Below are 19,503 nucleotides of genomic sequence, written 5' to 3'. Positions count from 1 at the left end.
GCGAGGAGAGAAAGGTCATGCGAGTAAACAAGATCATGAGACTCGGACGAAATGCGCATAGCAGATTTAGCACCCCAGTCAGCTGACTCATTTCCCGGAATTCCACTATGTCCAGGGATCCATGCAAGAGTTATTTCAATACCTTTAAGTTTACACTCCCAAAGGGATTTCCTGATCTGTAGGATAACAGGGTATTTTGTTTTTATACGGAATTGATTTGAGAGAATGCACTGCAAACAACTTTTAGAATCTGAAAATATTATAGCTTTATTAATATTGTGACTTAACGCGTATGTAACCGCTTCGAGTAGGGCCAAGGCCTCACCGACAAAAGTTGATGTAATAGGGGGACATTTGCGACACAACATGATTGCAAATTTCGGGATCCACACAGCTATACCAACATTCTCTTTATCCGAAATCTTGGAGGCATCAGTGTAAATATGTGTCCAACCTTCCCAATTCCGAGCCACAATAGCCTGGAAGGAATGGTAAGCATCTGGAGACTTTTTTTGGATGTTACAAAATGTAATGTTAGGACGGTAGATCAGTGATTCAAAGGGATTGGAAAAGAGGGGGTTAATGGGAGATTGATATAGTTTATAAGGTATTGAAATTATATTTATAAAGGAGATTAAAAGGGGGTATGCTGAGTTATTACCATTGACCAATTGGAGTAAAGAAAATAATTTATTTATAAGGGGATGGGAGGAAAATTGGGTGAGCTTACTCATGAACCTGTCACATAGGAATTGTCTTCTAAGAGATAACGGAGGCTCCCCGCATTCAATCTGTAAAGCATTAATAGCCGTAGACTTCATAGCGCCAAGAACAATCCTCAGAGACTTACTTTGAATCTTGTCCCAACACTGAATACCACGTTTATTCATCGGTTCCAAAAGGAAGGAAGCATAGTCAAAATGACTACGAACTATGGCGTTATAGAGTAGTTTTTGAGAGAAGGGGTGAGCACCCCATCTAACGCCCGATAAAGCCCGTAAGACGTTAACTCCTTTCTCGCATTTTTGTGATATATAATTAGAGTGAGTTATGCCAGTCATTCTAGAGTCCAAATAAACACCTAAAAATTTAACATTGTCTTTAATAGGAAAATTCTGATTGTCATAAAAAAGTGAAAGGTTGGGAATAATTCTTTTACGGGTAAAAATAATGGCTGAACTTTTAGAAACTGAAAGAGATAAACCATGCTGCAATAACCACTCGTGTAAAAAATAAAAAGCATTATTAAAATTAGTCTCAATTTCAGAGGTAGAATCAGAACAAATATAGAGAGCAATGTCGTCAGCATATTGGAGAATTTGGCAATAACTGTTAACTGCTAATTCTAAGTCATGAGTGTATAAACTGTATAACAAAGGGCTTAAAACAGAACCTTGCGGGAGGCCCCTCCAGACAAGTCTAGGGGGAGACAAGGAGTTATCTGACCTAACACAAATTGATCTGCCCATAAATAGGTTACATATGAACCGAACCATCTTCTCAGGGATGCTCAGCTGAAGCAATTTTTGCCTGAGTACCGGAAGCATGACATTATCATAAGCAGATTCAATGTCTAGGAAGACTCCGGCAAGGAAATGTTTCTTTTTAAAAGCTATTTGAATGTCCGTTGTAAGTATAGCAATGCTATCCAAAGTGCTATAGCCTTTGCGGAAGCCAAACTGAGAAGGGGGTAAAATATTATTATTCTCAACAAACCACTCTTATCTATTTTTAATTAGAATTTCTGTAATTTTGGATAAACAAGAGGATAATGCAATGGGTCGATAGGAGTTGCTATCTGAAGGATTTTTGTTAGGCTTTAAGACTGGGATTATTATTTGGGACTTCCATGATTCTGGGACTGATCCAGAAGCAAACAAGGAGTTAATTAAATCAAGAAAGAATAATTTAGTTTTAGGAGAGGACTGGGATATAAAAGAATATGGGATCCCATCTATGCCAGGGGAAGAATCATTCAGGCCTTCAAGAGCACAGGAGAGCTCATCCATTGTAAAAGGAGCGTCCAGAGAGTTTGTATGGGGTAGGAAGGAGGGGGCAGCAGGGAGATTTTCAAGGGAAGGGACAAAAGGGGGGGCTAATTTATTAATGAAGTCCTCTAACCAGAGAGAACAGTTAGAAGAAGTGATATTATTTTGGGAACGGGAGCTTCTAAATCTTTTAATCTGTTTCCAGACCAGGGAGGGAGGAGTCTTAGGGGACAGGGATTCACAGAATTTAAGCCATCCTGAACGTTTCTTGGATACCAATAATTTTTTAGCTTTGGCCGAAATTTGTTTGAAATTAAGAAAATTTTGCATAGACATCTGTTCAATATACATTTTCTCAGCCTCTGATCTCTCACGGATGATAGCAGTACATTCAGAGTCCCACCAAGGAGTTGAGGGTTTATAAGTGGATGGATTTTTGATTGGAATATGATTATTGGCAGAAGATATGATACAGGATACAAACATGGAATAGATAGGAAGGGGATTATATAGGGAAGGGAAAGGTAGGGAATTGAGTTGAAATTCCAAGGAATGAGAATAATCAGACCAGTTTGCTTTAGTGGTTCTATATTTTAAGAGGGGAGATTGAGGAGGGGAAGGGACATCGTGTTCAAAGGAGATAAGGATGGGGAAGTGGTCGCTACCATGAGTGTTAGGTAAAGTATTCCATGAACAGAGTAAAGAAAGGGACGGAGAAGAAAGGGACAAATCTACAGCACTGTTTGGATTCTGATTGGGAAGGACAAGATGAGTAGGGGAGCCTGAATTTAAAGTGCATAGATTCAAATCATCGAACAAATCTAATAATGAGAGGGAAAATGTGTCTGTTTTATGGGAGCCCCAAGAAACGTGATGGGCATTAAAATCCCCAAGGACAAAAATGGGACTGGGGAGAGAGGATAGGATATAATAGATGTCAGGAATTAGTGAAGAATTGGGGTCAGAAATGTATATAGAGACAATGGTGAAATTAAAAACTTTTGCAGCAACAGCATTGATGCTTGGACTATGGTTAGGGATAGGGAGAAGAGAGAATGGGATTGAACGTTTAACGAGCAGAGCAGCTCCAGCGTACCCATCTGCTCTGTCATCGCGTAAACATACATAGTTAGGGACATTAAAATGAGAATTGGGAACTAACCAAGTCTCGGAGATTGCAAATAAAATTGGATTAAATTTATTAATAAAATATACAATTTGGTGTTTTTTATTTCTAATACTTCTACAATTCCATTGTATAATGGTCCTCGGAGCCATTATTGGATTTAATAGTATCTATAATTTTGAAAAGGATTTCCTTCACGTCGGACGGTAAGTCTGCTTCATTGCAGGTTTTAATTATATCATAAAAGAATGAAATGCAAGACACTAGGACATTGCTTTCACGGGGCTTTCTGAATGAAGGAGTATTACCAGAAAGGGCGCAGCCATTCTGGGAGACTAAAGAAGGGGCTTGAATGATGTCTTGATGGGCAGCTCTGTCATATGATTTACCTAAAGGGGCTCTAGGGCGTGGAGAACGGAAAACAGTTTTTTTGTATGAGGTGGAAGTACTTGTAGAAGGGATTGGATTGGGGAGGGATGTATGTGGGGAAGAGGGAACCTGACGAGTAACCTCGGCAAAAGATTTTCGGGAAGCAGGGAAACGGAGGGAAGCTTCTTGATAGGAGATATTCTCCTCTGACATTACATACTTAATGCTTCTTTGCCGAGTGTGTTCCGGGCAGTTTGAGTCTGTTGCAAAATGTGAACCAGAACAGCTAATACAGGAGGCAGAACACTCAGATACATTGCAGGATTCACCATTATGATCTTTTGCGCAACGGTAGCAGCGGGGGTTTGATCTGCATTGTGTCTGAACGTGACCGAACCTACAGCATTTCAAACATTGAATGGAGGGCAAGCGGTAGATCTCAACTGGTAATGAATTCTTATATAAAAAAATCCGTTCAGGTAATCTTTGACCTTGGATGGTTATAACGACTGTAGTAGTTGGGGTGTATTCAGTGGAATCATCTGTTCTAATTTTTCTATTTAGACGGCGAGCTTTCAGTATGATGCCATATCCCCTCGGAAGCTCAACGGCATCTACAAACTCCTGCATGGAAAAATCGGTAGGAACCTTTTTTACAATTCCCATCCGAGAAAAGTTGTAAGTTGGGATGGTGCAGACTAGACTGTTTTGTTCCAATATAGGATTGATACAAAACTGGTTAGCATCAATTGCATTTGAGAACTCTATAGAAATGCGGTTTCGTCCGATTCTCTTGATTCCGTCACTAATAATATTTTTTATGCCATTGTTGACCAGAAGTTGGCCAACTTTAATCGGGCGCAGGATCGTTCCAGCGGAGGGTTCTGTTTCTATTTTAGAAATATGGACAATAAAGGGGCCATTATCTAATTCTGAATAGCGCCTTTCCTTTTCATTAAGTGAAGGATGCGTGTACAAAGTTTGCACAGAGGCAGCATTAGGGTTATTATCAATGGATGTTTTCTTTGATTTAGCTATGATTGAAGCATCTTCAGATGCTAAGTGACGCTTCTGTGGGATTCTATTAACCTCAACTACTGTAGGACTGTATGGAGGATCAGGGGGGTCCGGAGGATCCGATGATTATTCATGTTGAATTACTTACCACTAACACAAAACACAAACACCGTCACCAAAAATAAAATCTTAGCTTGAATGAAGGTAAAAAAAGCAACAAATTTGGAAAAAAAAGACTAATATCACCAAAAGCACGTGTCAACGCTTCCACGAAAAAACATCGACCTCCAATAAAGTATTACACGATAATATTAAAATGTCACGTAAACTGTCAAATACGGGCATTTAGAATACGTTTTTAAAATGGTAGTTTTATACATTATTCGACGAATAAGTTTTATCCAAGCATTGAAAAATCGGCCCTTAGATCATCTACTTTAGGTTTAAGATACAACTACGCCACTATAATATATCGTATAAATGTATTAATACATTTCAGATTTTGTTTGATTTTAATTAAAAAATGTTTTTTTTTTATTTGATTTTTTATTCATTATTATTTCATTTTAATGATTTGCAAATCTTAATGATCGCATAGTATTTTAATTATTCTTATAAATAAAAAATATTATAACCACTTTTTTACTTATATGTCGCTATTAAAAACGGCAAAGCACAATTTGATTGTTTGTTTTTAAATTAAGATAGGTGTATGTTCATTAATTAACTTTAAACTAAAAAGAGCTTAATGTATTAATTAAAATTAATTTAATTCGTTCTAAACTTAAGAAAAATAAGGAAGGTTGTATATCTTTCTCAATTATCTCACTGTGCTAGAAAGAGACGAATCGTTAGCCGTAATTTTAATATGATTGTTGTGAAAATAGTAATAAATATTAATAAAACATATGGATAGTACTGTTTCTTTCTGACATACACACACACACATCTCAATGTGCTAGAGAGAGATAAAACATAAGCCGTAGTTTAGTGATTTAGTGATTTTTCTTGAAGATTGAATGAAACGGACTCGTATTTCTGTTTCATTCATGCATACACATCTCACTGTGCTAGAAAGAGATCGATATACATATTTCGTATTGTTGTTTAAATAAGGAAAAATTCGTGTTGTTTCTTTCTAACATATCCAAATCTTACTATGCTAGAGCGAGATAGACTGTTTAAACATACTCTATTATGTCTTGTACATTGGAATAATTGAATTGTTGGAAAATATTATATTTGAGGCCCCTTGAAGTGCAAATTAATATAAACACAAAATTAAGCCAAAAACTGTAGAAATATTATATGTTTGTAAACAAAATATCTATACCTTTTTAGATTTAAGTGTCACATATATCGGTAAGTTTCTTTGTAAATAAAAGACGGGTACTGTGAAATTGATTGTTTGTTTGATGTAAAGCTAGTTGTCTCTTTCTGACGCTTGCAAATAGTCATCGTTAAAGTGAGATGCAATATAGTCGTATTCCAGTACGAAACCTATGTATTTTAAGGTAGCAGGTTCACAATTTCTACTGTTATCTGCTAATCTAAAAATTGCAAATTTTAATATCACAACATATTTTTGAAATTAAGTAGCTATAAAATTGATTTGCAGTGAAAATTTTTAATAATATACCCAATATTATGATTGATCAAATTAATAAAATATGCAATACTAGCGCCGCACCCGGCTTCGCCTGAGGTATGTAAATATAATTATATAACCTATAGCACTTGGCGATGACATACATATCTTGATACCCTTTGCTCGAAGTTTTATATTATTTTTGATTGGATAAGACCTTTTTTATCAGTTTCACATATTTGGTTCCCAATAATTTTTATGTATTTATATGACTCGACAAAATGTTTGGCGTATATACTGTTTTTCGTTATTGGGCCTTTTACCCAAACTAGGTACAGAACATGCTTAGAAAAATATACATATTTTTATTTAGCACTAGCGGTGGGCCCCGGCTTCGCCCGTGGTACATGTTTACGTTTTCTCTACATAAAAACCATCCTCGTACTTCAAGGAATATAATAAAAAAAGAATTATCGAAATCGGTTCAGCCGTTCTCGAGTTATGCGCTTACCAACACATTTTGCGATTCATTTTTATATATAAGATAAGAAGACTAGCGAACCGCCCGCGGCTTCGCCCGCTTTGTCTTAAACCTAATAAATAATACTAAAACCTTTCCCGGGAATCACTCTATCTATTTAAAAAAACCGCATCAAAATCCGTTGCGTAGTTTTAAAGATAGCATACATAGGGACAGAGAAGCGACTATGTTTTATGCTATGTAGTGATCCTACAAAATTGCATTTTAAACTTTATTTTATACACAACAAGATCTATTTTACATAATCATTTTCACAGTATCTGTCCACTTATGATAGTGTTGTATTTGTAATAATTGTGTTAATAAATGATATGATTGTATGTTTTGTTATTTTACTCCATTTTAATATTGAAACAGTTAAAACTTTCTTTAGTAAATGTATTAACCCATTACGGAAGAAGTCTGTGATTTGACAAAATTTTTCAAAGTTAAAAAAAGTCAAGTTAATTTTGCGCTGTTCATCAGTAAGGAATACAATGTTTATCATTCATAATTTAATGTTTCCATCAGTCTGTAGACTAAAATCTTAAAAAATAATACATACATAGTTTTCCCGACGTATTTAACAGAGTACTGAGACCTCTTATTTCCAGACAGTTTCCGCCGTGAGTTAAAATGACTGGCAAATTCATCATCATCATCATCATCATCATCAGCCCATATATGTTCCCACTGCTGGGACACGGGCCTCCTATGAGGGTACAGGCCATAATCCACCACGCTGGCCAAGTGCGGGTTGGCGGATGACACATATCGTGCGCTCGCCCGGTCTCGAACCCCGGACTTATCGATTCGAAGTCCGAGGTCTCACCACTGAGCCACCACTGCTCTCGGCATGCGGCAAATTCGGCAAATTGCGGCAAATTCATATTATACCATAATGAACCATGACTGGTTACTTATTGTGTTCATAATATGAATTTGCCAGTCATTTCAATTTACGGCCTTTACTGTCTTCAAATATGAGGTCAAGGTCATACGGCCCCTGCTCTATATCAAATTGTTAACTTTAAAGATTTGTTGTTTGTTCAAAAAGTGCAATATCTGATCATGATTATGTCATATTTATGAATAATTTAAGAGTCCCATTTCTCCATAAATCCTATCACAACTTGATATCATCCCTTTTTCAAATTTTGCAAATATTTTAAATACTGTTGCTTATTGGAGAAATCACGTTAAAAAATCTTTTTAAGGTAGGTCCACATTTGTATCAAGTAATCGATCCGTACCAGGCGTATCGTATCGAGTATGCGTATCCTAAGTGGGGACGCCCATTTTGACCATACCGTATCTTACGACATTACATTATACATTACTAGATTTGTTCCCGTGGGATTTCCGGGATAAATCCTATCCTATGTGTGTATCCAAGTTACCCTCTATATGTGTGCTAAATTTCATTGTAATCGGTTCAGTAGTATTTGCGTGAAAGAGTAACAAACATACACACACCCAAACAAACATTTATTATATTAAGTAGGATTATTAGTATTATTTACGACAAGTATCAGATACGCGGTTAGTAGCGATCGGGGTGTATCATTATCGCCATCATTTTGCGTCCACACTAGCAATCATGATACGCGACGGGGATCTGATACGTGAAAATGATTCAAGTATGGACCCACCTTTACCTTACCCGAGAGGAAACGTGTACAATGTGCATACACTTTCAGAATGGTTGATACACAGAATTTCAGGTGTTAGGTTGCAAAATTCTGTCTTAGAACCATAATATTGAAAAATGGTTCTTAGACAGGATTTCAAATGCAAAGCTGTAAAATAGAGCGTGTGTGCTGAGCCCACATGTCAGAAGTGAAACTTCTTTGGCAAGATACAAAAATCGTCACCTTACTCCATGTCGTGACGGTATTGCCATCATGCGACCATGAAATTTTGCTTTCAACGCGCCTATAGAAGTTTCACTTCAAAATTATAATCATCGAATGCTAAAAAAGCAGGAGGAACCACCAAAGACGGAGGGGGAGCCGGGCGAGGAGGAGCCGGCGAAGGAAGACGACGAGGAGAAGGAGAGAGAGAAGGAGAGGGAGCTGCGCGCGCAGGCGTCGATCAAGGAGAGAGAGAAACAGGTGCAGAAGGCGCTCGCCACCAGCCTGCGGGACCGCGACAAGGAGAGGGAGTTCCACAAGCGGGACGAGGCGATGCAGGTAAGAGGGGGGAAGGGGAAGGGAGGGGAGAAGGAGGGGGTAGGTGCAGAAGGAGCTAGCTACGAAGGGAGAGTAAGGGACAAATATTTATTCCATTTGATTTCGTCTAGATGCATTTGGGAATCGTCGTCATAACATACTTATATCATTTACGATCGGTGAGGAAAGCACTATATAGAGAAGAGCCAGCAAGAAACTCTGTAGTTGTTCTTGTTCTAATCCTGTTAATTTTACATACTTATGATGGCAAAGAACGTGGTTCTTAAGCGATAACAGTTTTAATTCTATTTCAATTCAAACTTTGTACACGTATCAAGGAACAGTGACAATACAATAGTTTCATGAGTTTATCTTATATTAATTACTAGCTATCCGCCCGCGGCTTCGCCCGCTTTGTCTAAAACATAATAAATTATATACTAAAACCTTCCTCTTGAATCACTCTATCTATTAAAAAACGCAACAAAATCCGTTGCGTAGTTTTAAAGATTTAAGCATACATAGTAGGGAATGCAATCCGGATTACCCGAAATCCGATAAATCCGGATTTTGCTCGAATTTAAATAGGCTTTTAAATCCGGATTTAAAGAATGGAATCCGGATTTTTCGAACATATTAGCACAGTATTACAATATTTTTAGGTTCTAATGTTTTTTGCGTTAGACGATAGATGGCACTGTAAGTGCATCCCGTTCCCGCGCAAGCAGTCGAATTTGGCGCGAATCGCGACACGTCGCGAAGCGGGCCTAGAAATAATACGTTTGAATTTAGATCTTATCACATTGCATTACTGTTGACTTTTGTTTACAACAATTTATCACCATTCGAAGCGTCGACTGGAACGCATTTCAGCTTACGCAGCTTCGAGTATTCGAGTGAAGACAGGCTAAGTAATGGAGTAGCTTCCATTTATAATGTTTTATTTTAGCTATGATTAATAAGTATTTTTTTTAACTTTGTAGAATCTTGTTTATTGAAGTTATACTTTGTGTGTAGTTGTGTTCATGAAAATTTGAATTTTGTTATTACTGATTTTGATAAAAATAAGAACTCTGATGGAAAGACTGTCATCATTACTAATTAAGAATGAAAAAGCAAAATAGGATTTTGCTTACTGATTTAGAAAATTAAAGCTGTTTCGTTTTAATATGTTTGTAATTTGTATATGATGAAAACTCTGTTTGCAATTTATGTTGTTTCTATTATCTAAGAAAATATTAAATGTTTTGTTATAATGTTTATGTCTGATTGATGTGACAAGGAGTCTGCTTTATGTTTTTTCTTTACCAAAGTGTAAAAGTTTTTATTTTATTAGAATTTTAGAGTTTGTCTAGTTAATTTCTAGGTATTGAAAAATATAAATACATTTGATTTAACTAAGATTCATGTTTTTTATTGATTTTACATAATAATAAACGTTTCAAACGGAAAAGTCAAATTTTTCATTCAAAATCCGCTAAATCCGGATTCTCCGGATTATTGTATAAATCCTTTTTTCAAAATCCGGATTTTGTAAGGTAAACGGATTTGCATTCCCTAATACATAGGGACAGAGAAAGCGACTTTGTTTTATACTATGTAGTGATTTTATACAACGTAGTGTTATAGTGAGATAATTTATAATGGTTTGCAGCACTTCAACGCCTTACAAGCGGACCTCGTCAGGAATCCGGACCTGACGTGGCGCGAGGCGAAGAAGCAACTGAAGAAGGACCACAGATACAGTCTCGCTGACGACCTCAGCAAGGAGGATAAGGTTTGTTATTGATTTTTATTAAAAAAAAAGACGTGTGGCACTCGGGGACTGCAGCGGTAAAGCTATTGCATGGCGTGCCTTCAAGCCACACCTCCGCGCCCATCGGAGTTTTCGTTACGGAATTTCTGGATTCGGTCCCCGCGCTCAAGGCCCGCGATAGAAGCTATGCAATGAAATATGCAAAAGGGCGTCTCTTTTTTATCAAACTTTACTCTCTAATTTTACACTTTATTTTTATTCAAAGGAATTTTGTTAAAAACTAGTCATTCAAAGTTTCGTTTAAGTTTCAAAAATCTTGCCAGGTATTCACGTATAGTCCTAGTGGATTGCACATATTTTTGAAAATATCTCGTCTTCATTTCCTCATTTTTACTTTTAACATGACTTAAGTTCGATTTTTTGAAGTGAAACTTCTTTATCGGGGTTGGAAAAAAATTTAGTGTAACATTTTTTCGTTATGCGTGACATTTTTCCGTGACGCGCCATCTTTTTCTTATTCCTATAACGACGAGCGTTTTAGGTTAACTTTTGAATTACCGCACGAGCCGAGAGAGCGAAGCGAGCGAGTCGCAGCAGCGGCCAGCGTAAATATTTAAATAGGTAGCGAGGAGCGAAGCGACGAGCGTGTTAGGTTAACGTATTTCTGTAAAATTGCATATAGTAAATTATTTTTTGAAAAATAAGGTCATAAAGAAGTTTGACTTCTTACGTGTGTACACTAGTACACGCACACATTTTTTTTGGAGAGGAGAAGAGAGACGCTCTTTTTTCTCGTATGTTCTTCTCAAAAGTCTGACTTACCTTTGTTTCTCCATAATCTGGGCTTTTTTACCCGGCTATGATTTCGGCCTGTATGTTCATTTACTGATTTCTTGTCTTTTTTTTAACTTCGTCACGCTCGTATTCCAGGAGCGTGATTTTGACCTGTATGTTGCTGATTTTTTGGCTTTTTTTTAACTTCGTCACGCTTGTATTCCAGGAGCGTGATTTTGACCTGTAGGTTACTGATTTCTTGCCTTTTTTTGACCTGTTCACGCCCGTATTCCGAGAGCGTGATTTTGACCTGTATGTTACTGATGCCTTTTTTTGACCTCGTCACGCCCCACAGTATTTTTTTTACCCTTCTTTTGCGACAGCCTAATTTTATTGAATGATCGTATGGATATATACATGACAAACTCAAGAGTAAAACTCCCATGAAGCTCACTATCATAGTTTTCGAAAAAATGCAATCTGAATAAAAAGTACCGGTTTTTTATATAATTCAATTTTTATTTTTTATTAATTTTTCTATCATTATAACACATTTTTTTGCATTGCGAGCGTCAAGGCTAGCCATAGGGCCAATTTTCGAACCATTCGGGGAAGAGCTGTAACTTCGCAATTTCGAGATAATCGCATAAATAACAAAATTTCATTTCATTTTTTGGGACTGAACTCTTAAGAGTAAGCGGATTATTTTTACTTTAAAACATAGTTATATGTATGGACTACTTCCACAAAATATACCGATCGCGAAAAGAGCGGGACTCCGGAGATATTAATTTCTGAAGAAATACCGATTCCTTAACGATTTTTTTGTATAAAATCCTAAATCACACTTTATCAATATCTTTATTTCATACTTTCATATAAAGGTAAGTAGGTACCCCAATTACTATTTTTTATTTATTTATTTATTCTTTTTGTTTATAACTTTTTATTTTTTATTTTACGGTAAAAAGTAATATAGGTAAAGTTATACAATTCAATTTACTAACAATAATGTCTCATCAAATTTTCTATAGTATTCCGTCATCTGAGAAACGCAACTCTTTATGTAAGTTCAATTTATATTGTGGATTTTATAAAAAAAAATCGTTAAAGTACCGGTATTTTTTCAGAAATTAATATCTCCGGAGTCCCGCTCTTTTCGCGATTGGTTTTTTTTGTGGAAGTAGTCCATACATATAACTATGTTTTAAAGTAAAAATAATCCGCTTACTCTTAAGAGTTCAGTCACAAAAAAAGAAATGAAATTTTGTTATTTATGCGATTATCTCGAAATTGCGAAGTCACAGCTCTTCCCCGAATGGTTCGAAAATTGGCCCTATGGCTAGCCTTGACGCTCGCAATGCAAAAAAATGTGTTATAATGATAGAAAAATTAATAAAAAATAAAAATTGAATTATATAAAAAACCGGTACTTTTTATTCAGATTGCATTTTTTCGAAAACTATGATAGTGAGCTTCATGGGAGTTTTACTTTTGAGTTTGTCATGTATATATCCATACGATCATTCAATAAAATTAGGCTGTCGCAAAAGAAGTGTAAAAAAAATACTGTGCGCCCGTATTCCAGGAGCGTGATTTTGACCTGTATGTTTATTAACTGATTGCCTTTTTTTGAGCTCGTCACGTATTAATTCCAGGAGCGGCTGTTCAACCAGCACATCAGCGCGCTGTCGCACAAGCGGCGCGACAAGCTGCGCGCGCTGCTGGACGAGCTCGGCACCGCGTGCACCGCGCACTGGCGCGACGTGCGCAAGCAGCTGGCGCAGCACGCGGCCGCGCCCGCCTACCGGAGCGCGCAGCAGGTGTGTGTGTGTGTGTGTGTGTGTACCAGTACCACAGAATACATAATAGTAGCTAAACGCTACAGAACGGACACTCTCCGCCAAAATTAAACACTTACCTCACCCCACACGATCAGGCTAAAAATGGTCCGCATTTTTCTGCAAGGACGATACGCAACGAAGATTGACAACATTAATCAAATTGAATTAAAGTAATTTTATTATTTTGGATTTGTGATTATCGTTTTTCGTAGAAAATGGTTAGATATTGTGCTGTTTACGGATTTATTTCATCAGAAAAACGCGAATTTTTTTTACGCTAGTCACAAATGTGCCAACCATAAAGTGTTAACACACACATTTGCAGTCTCTACAGTGTGACTGTCAAAACGATAATTTTGTATGGAGTGTCCGGGGCGTGCCGTAATGCAGTACTTAGGGCGGCCGTAAACGGACCGCTTCAAGCAGTTGAGGCCGACGGCTTGCAGCCGCGACCGCGCGGTGAACTATAGACATTCATTCACTGCCGTACAGGGACTGCTCAAGCCGTTGCGATCGCTTCAAGCCGTCATCTGCGCGGTGACAGCGACTGACCGCCCGAGCAGTCCGTGTACGTTGCTCAGCCGTTAACTGCTAGAGCTGCGGGTGTACGGCCGCTCTAACTCGTCTTGTATGCATATACGCAGATGGAGCGCGAGTTCCGCGACTACCAGCGCGACAAGGCTTCGGCCGCGAAGGCCGCGCTCCGCCAGCTGCTGCTGGAGACGCGCTCGGTGACGCACCGCACGCTCGCTGCGGTGAGGGAGTCGCCCGCCGCACTCACTGCGGTGCACGACGCGCTGAAGGGGGACGCGAGGTGAGCGGGGGGAGGGGGGGAGCAAGCCCCTAGCAGTGCACGATGCGCTCAGGGGGATGCCAGGTGAGCGGGAGGAAGCTAGGAGAGCAATTATATCAACTGGCCGCGGCTTCGCTCGCATTTTGAAAGAAAAACCCGCATAGTTCCCGTTCCCGTGGAATTTCCGGGATAAAACCTATCCTTTTTCTATATCATAAGTTCATTCATTGTTAATCATTTATATCATAAGTTATCTCAACCATGTAATAAACTGTATTTCTGTGTATGTACAATAAAGAGTATTCATTCATTCATTATGTGTTTATCCAAGTTACCCTCTATATATGTGCTAAATTTCATTGTAATCGGTTCAGTAGTATTTGCGTGAAAGTGTAACAAACACACACACACATCCTCACAAACTTTCGCATTTATAATATTATTAGTAGGATGTTTTTTCTACACGAAATTTACGATCAAAAACATGGTGATTTTTTTTTTCTAATAACACATTCAATGAACATCTATATCATGTATTGATCAATGCACACGTCTAACCACAAACACTTGTAAAAGATGACAGAAATAAAAAAAAACCTTCGGATTTGATATTTTATTCTTATTTCCTACAGTTTCGCCGCATGTTTTTTTTCTATATCAAAAATTTCAATAAACTTGTTGTATTTATTGTTTTATTCTCATTTCCCATACAGATACACAGCGCTAGAACACGTACCTGAAGAGAGGGAACAGATAATAATGTCATATCTCGAAGAATTGGACAAGAAGGGCCCCCCACCGCCCCCCACAGCCACAGAGCCCTCGAGACGGGCTAAACCTTGACGCGGTAATAAAATAATAGCCCTTTTTATTTTAAACATATTAATTTTAACTTCTATTCAAACTCAAACATTTGTTTTTTCAACTAGCTTCCGCCCGCGGCTTCGCCCGCGTGGTGTTTTGAAAAAGGTAGCCTATGTTCTTTCTCAGGGTCTAAAGATTGTCTGTGCCAAATTTCACCAAAATCGGTTGAGAGGTTTAAGCGGGAAAGCGTAACAAACAGACAGACAGAGTTACTTTCGCATTTATAATATTAGTAGGGGTTAGATTTCTTCGAGAAGCACTTTTAAAACGTCTAAGATATTTGTTTCGGTACATAAAGAAAATAACACGCACTAAAAATAAAAAGATTTTTAATACTAATTGGTTTTCAAATTAACTATTTAGTTTGAAGCTAATATTGTTTTTTTCATTATTTTCAGTCGCCATTTGACGGAGATGTCGTGGAGAGAAATTTTGCTGTGAATAGATGTCGCTAGTGATAATTTTATTAAATAAATGACGTGAATTTATGTTTGTGTTTTATTTTTTTACTTTTAAAATCTAGACGATGTGTTGAAAATTGGTGATGTTAGAATTTAAATCGAATGTCTTGTCCATTAACATAAGTTTTTACATGTACATATAATATGCATTTTAAACAAAAAAAATGTTTTCTTCTTTTTCTATTTTGCAAAAAAAATCCTGGCCATTAAAGTAAAGAGGTGGTAAAAAATAGTGTGGTAAATAAGATCGAATTTCTTAGTTGATGTTAGAAAACACTGGATTTGTTATTTTTACCAAGTAACTACAGTTGATAATTTTTTGGATCTAACTAATAATAAGATTTCTAGAATATAATCCATGTAATAAATATAAATTGCTAAACTCAATTTTTCTTTATCATATTCTTTGAATTACGAGGATCGTTCTTATAGAGAAAAAACTTAAATGTACGACGGACGAGGGAGACCGCTAGTATATTAAGATGAGTCTGAAATATTAGTGGCTCGCACAGTATGAAAAATAAAAACACAATATTACGAAAATAAACTTTATTAAGTCGAACAACAAGTAGCATATTCTATGGTCATCTGATAGAATTCGGAATAATATTAGTACTAACTAACTAGATAAAAATATTGGTATTTATATTTACTTATAATTTGTAAAAAATATAGCGAAATTTCTTCTAGTGCACGTATTTCACTGTGACACTACAATAATTTTGAATATAAATTTTAACGTATAGAAAAAAAGTTCTATTGAATTACTTATTTCCCTTATTCCAAGCTTCTTTATAAATCTTTAAATATGATTAGTCACGAGTTCCATCAGAGACACTACAAACTATTCATTAAACACTAATTTAAAAGCTAAAACTCGAAATCTTCTGCAGACATCCTAATACGCCTAGTTGGTAGTTCCCATACTCGTACTCTGCCTTCGGTGTCGCCAGCTGCGATTCGGCACAACCTGAGGAAATACTTCAATTGTAGTTAGTAAGAAAAATAAAAAAAATCAAAAACATCTCCAATGATTACAAACAGCAGAAAAGAGACAAAATAATATATAGTTTAGAATATTCTAAATCTCACCCCACACATATTTCTCTTACAATCACACAATATGAAATTTTTTCGCGTACGCGTCTTTCGCCATGCTGGAGCGACGCCTTGACCTCTCGGCCACAGGCCTCAACAATCAACTCTATCTCTTACGATGCACATCAAACAAACAGAGCAAGAGCATTCTTTCATGATCTTTTAGTGAAAACGAAAACATCTTTTCGAACGTACTAAGAACAACGAAAGAATGCTCTACGCCTGTTTACACTAAAATAATTTGACGTGGTGGGGTTAGAATGAGCATTAGTTTGATGTAAATGCACTGTTACACGTCTTCAAATAAAATATCAACGAACCCAGCCTGATTAACAGCGATGCAAGTGACACACGCGTCTCCATTGAAGCCCTCGACTTGCACAGCTTTACCGGCAGACACGTTGTATAGTTTGAGCAGATCTCTCTCGTTTTGCGCTAGCCCGAGCAATACGCAAGGCACGGTGGGTAGCCAACTCATGCAAGATATGGGATAGTCTAGGCAGAGAACCTGAAAATATTAATTATTAAGTGATGAAATCAAATCAAAATGATTGTGCATAGACACAGAGATAATTACAAATAAGTATACACATTTTTTTTCAGCGCAAAAGGCTGTGATATTTATTACTATAAAAAAAAATACATAATATATTAGTATTATGCTTGTCTGTCTGTTGTAAGGTCTAACACTACATGAGAAGATTTCGAGTAATCGAATATTTTGATGATGATTCTAAAATCTTAAGATAGAATTAATTAATGTAATGGTTTCAAATTGAAAGTAAATTATTTGGAATAGTGGATTTTTTTAAATAATCACAGCGTTTTTTCGCATTGAGAGAGAAGAAAAGAAAAGAAAATCTCTTAAATTTGAATAATTCAAACATTTATAAATTCCGATAGATGGCGCTGTTTAAAAAATTTAGTATATTATGACAACTCACAACTGTTAATTTTCGTAGACCACGCGAACGAAACCGCGCGCGGAAAGCTAGTTAATAAATCAAACCAACCTTCAAAGCGCTGCTCTGTTTAACGTCATAGACACGCAGCTCCGAATCCATAGACACGGACACGAATATATTCGGCTTTTGCACGCTAAACGCTATATCAAGCACACAAGTATTGTGACCATCTAACACATCAAAAACGGGATCAACATTGTCATTCTGAGCTTTAATCTTGCATAGATATAACGCCCCACTTCTTGAACCAACTATGAATATATCCTCTGGTAGCTTATCAGAGCTCGGGCGCAGTGGAGACGGCTTTATGAAGTCGAAGCATGTAATGTCTGGTGTAACTTTACGAGACGCGTTGATGTTATAACAGATGATGTTCTCGAACACTTTAAGGTTCGCATTCACTTGCCACGCGTTGAGAGTGCCATTGCTGCCCGATGAAAACAGCACCTTATAAGAAATTTTGCATTAGTAAATTATTTAATAGACGATGGATTTAGTAATGCTTACTAATTTTCTCATCTGTTTACTTCCTCAATAAAACGGCAATCTACACTTACAATTTGCCGCCATAGCCTAAAAAAAACTGCGCCTTGATGAAGTATGTAAGTAAGATGAGTATCTTACTCGCAGTAATTAATTTTAGCCGTTGACCTATGTTCGATTTTCTTTACCTGAACCACTCATTATTTATTATTAATTTATTTATTGATAAAGTTTTACCTGGTCAGCAGCGCCTCGTCGCTTGCCCTTACTATGGATCTGCATCACCAAGTATATGTTAGCCAATGGAGCATCAGCCCACAGCAAGGCGGACACACGTCGCGAACCGTGACATCCAGAAGGAGAGGCCAATTGTGTGCCTTCTTCCAAACTGCCATTCATCAAATTACATAACACTACTTCCCCAGATGTGGTTCCATACGCCAATAGTGCAGCCACAGAAGAGTGGTACTTCAACACAGTGACGCAGTTCTTCTCAGAAATATCCAAGGCATGGACGAACTTGTCACCGCCTGCGCGTTTCAAAGTGTACACCTTGATCAGGCCTGAATTCTGGCACCAGGCGTCATGATGCAATTGTCCGATGGACACGGCTAACGAATTCCCCGCGCTGCTCCACGTTAAGCTGAGAATGGAAGACTGGTGGTCTCCAGAACCTATGCCGTCCTGGATTTTCAGCTCTTGGAACAGCTTCGCGTTCAGAACCTCCTCCTCATCGGAATCTGAGGAATTGTACACATTTTCTTTGTCGTTTTGGTCCAGTTGGTCCATCATAGCAGGGACGACCTTACGCAGGAACTCATTCAGACCGGGTGGCGGGTATTCCTTGAGAACGTCGTCTGTAAAATCGTCTGGTGACGCGGAACAGCCAATGTCGTTTGAAGAATTCGTCTGGCAACCGACGCCAGACTCGCTGAAATTAGTCTGTGTACTGTTGCTCATTTCAGAGCGCTTTTTCGTAGCTACACTATCGAATCCTACCACTTCGCTGTCGTAGCCGCTGAGACCGGACATTTCTGCAAATATTTTTGAACGGCCGACGCTATTTTGTTTGCGACTTTATGTTGACGCGTTGCTATGGTGACGCGAGTGTTGCAAACGTAAATTTAAATCACCCCTTATTAACTCTATAATAATTTAAATATCTTATTCCCTGTTTATTTTTTATACCATTAAGTATAATCTGAAAATACAATTTTATGGGGTCTGGAGAGTTTTATTTTATTTATTGTGATTAAATAGTGCTAAGTAAAAATCTTAGTTTAAAAAGTTTGTGCAGGTAATTCTAGTTGCGATTCTTCGATTATATATGTTTTGACTATTTTTATAAACATATATATACAATTTAATATAATATAGCTGAATAGTTTGTTTACCCCACGTTTGCCCTAATCTCAGGAAGAACTGTTGGGAATTGAAAATTATTTTTGTTTATTGACTCGCTTTGACTTTTTGTTTGTATGTTTTAAATTATCGAGGAATTCTATACTATATAGGAGCACATTATTAATTAAAATCAATCAAATCAATCAAGAATAATATGAATAACGTTACCATGCCGGGGACGTTTAGATTTTGAACTGGAATATAGAAATTGAAATAAAACAATAGAAAAATCCAACATTTCATATATTTCTTAAACATAATAAAAATTGTAAACAAACTAAT

The 19,503-nt window shown here is 37.2% G+C and overlaps 3 protein-coding genes across 4 annotated transcripts in view; 1 reads left to right on the top strand and 2 right to left on the bottom strand.

The window, feature by feature from the left end:
• LOC149475761 (uncharacterized) overlaps nucleotides 1–15,298 on the top strand; it is a 55,440-nt gene extending 40,142 nt beyond the window's left edge. Inside the window, exons 18-23 of one of the 2 annotated variants that reach the window (XM_089712763.1) lie at nucleotides 8,594–8,800; nucleotides 10,434–10,556; nucleotides 12,968–13,132; nucleotides 13,798–13,967; nucleotides 14,660–14,793; nucleotides 15,209–15,298. In XM_089712763.1, the coding sequence (XP_089568889.1) occupies nucleotides 8,594–8,800; nucleotides 10,434–10,556; nucleotides 12,968–13,132; nucleotides 13,798–13,967; nucleotides 14,660–14,789 (795 nt within the window). In that variant the 3' untranslated portion in view covers nucleotides 14,790–14,793; nucleotides 15,209–15,298. Of the gene's footprint in view, nucleotides 1–8,590; nucleotides 8,801–10,433; nucleotides 10,557–12,967; nucleotides 13,133–13,797; nucleotides 13,968–14,659; nucleotides 14,794–15,208 lie in introns of both variants that reach the window. The other variant, XM_089712762.1, reaches the window with a different exon arrangement.
• LOC149475762 (uncharacterized) lies at nucleotides 3,070–4,626 on the bottom strand (the record flags this gene model as incomplete). Its single annotated transcript, XM_089712452.1, has 1 exon — nucleotides 3,070–4,626. A coding segment is annotated over one exon (1,395 nt), but the record flags the coding sequence as incomplete, so codon positions are not given.
• A 709-nt stretch (nucleotides 15,299–16,007) lies between the features above and the next one.
• On the bottom strand, nucleotides 16,008–18,894 carry LOC149475760 (cytoplasmic dynein 2 intermediate chain 2-like). The gene is made up of 4 exons (XM_089713182.1): nucleotides 18,055–18,894; nucleotides 17,383–17,781; nucleotides 16,690–16,877; nucleotides 16,008–16,241 (listed from the first exon to the last, which is right to left on the bottom strand). Exons 1-4 carry the CDS (start codon nucleotides 18,847–18,849, stop codon nucleotides 16,142–16,144), a joined length of 1,482 nt encoding a protein of 493 aa, XP_089569308.1. The 5' UTR covers nucleotides 18,850–18,894; the 3' UTR covers nucleotides 16,008–16,141.
• Nucleotides 18,895–19,503: the final 609 nt, after the last annotated feature.

The sequence above is a fragment of the Colias philodice genome, chromosome 29 (genome assembly GCF_061535455.1).
Source record: "Colias philodice isolate Cphi_HAF_F1 chromosome 29, ilColPhil1 Martin Lab GWU primary, whole genome shotgun sequence".
Classification (NCBI taxonomy): Eukaryota; Metazoa; Arthropoda; class Insecta; order Lepidoptera; family Pieridae; genus Colias; species Colias philodice.
Note: the sequence above shows the minus strand (reverse complement) of the source record. Positions and strands in the feature narration are given on the sequence as shown.

Excerpts from the sequence above, each read along its gene's own strand:
- LOC149475760 (XM_089713182.1), bottom strand. The coding sequence starts at position 18,849 with ATGTCCGGTCTCAGCGGCTACGACAGCGAAGTGGTAGGATTCGATAGT. Across the intron at positions 17,782-18,054 it reads GACGAGGCGCTGCTGACCAG|GTGCTGTTTTCATCGGGCAG; the intron begins GTAAAACTTTAT and ends ATTTCTTATAAG. Across the intron at positions 16,242-16,689 it reads ATCGCTGTTAATCAGGCTGG|GTTGTGCCGAATCGCAGCTG; the intron begins GTTCGTTGATAT and ends GTATTTCCTCAG.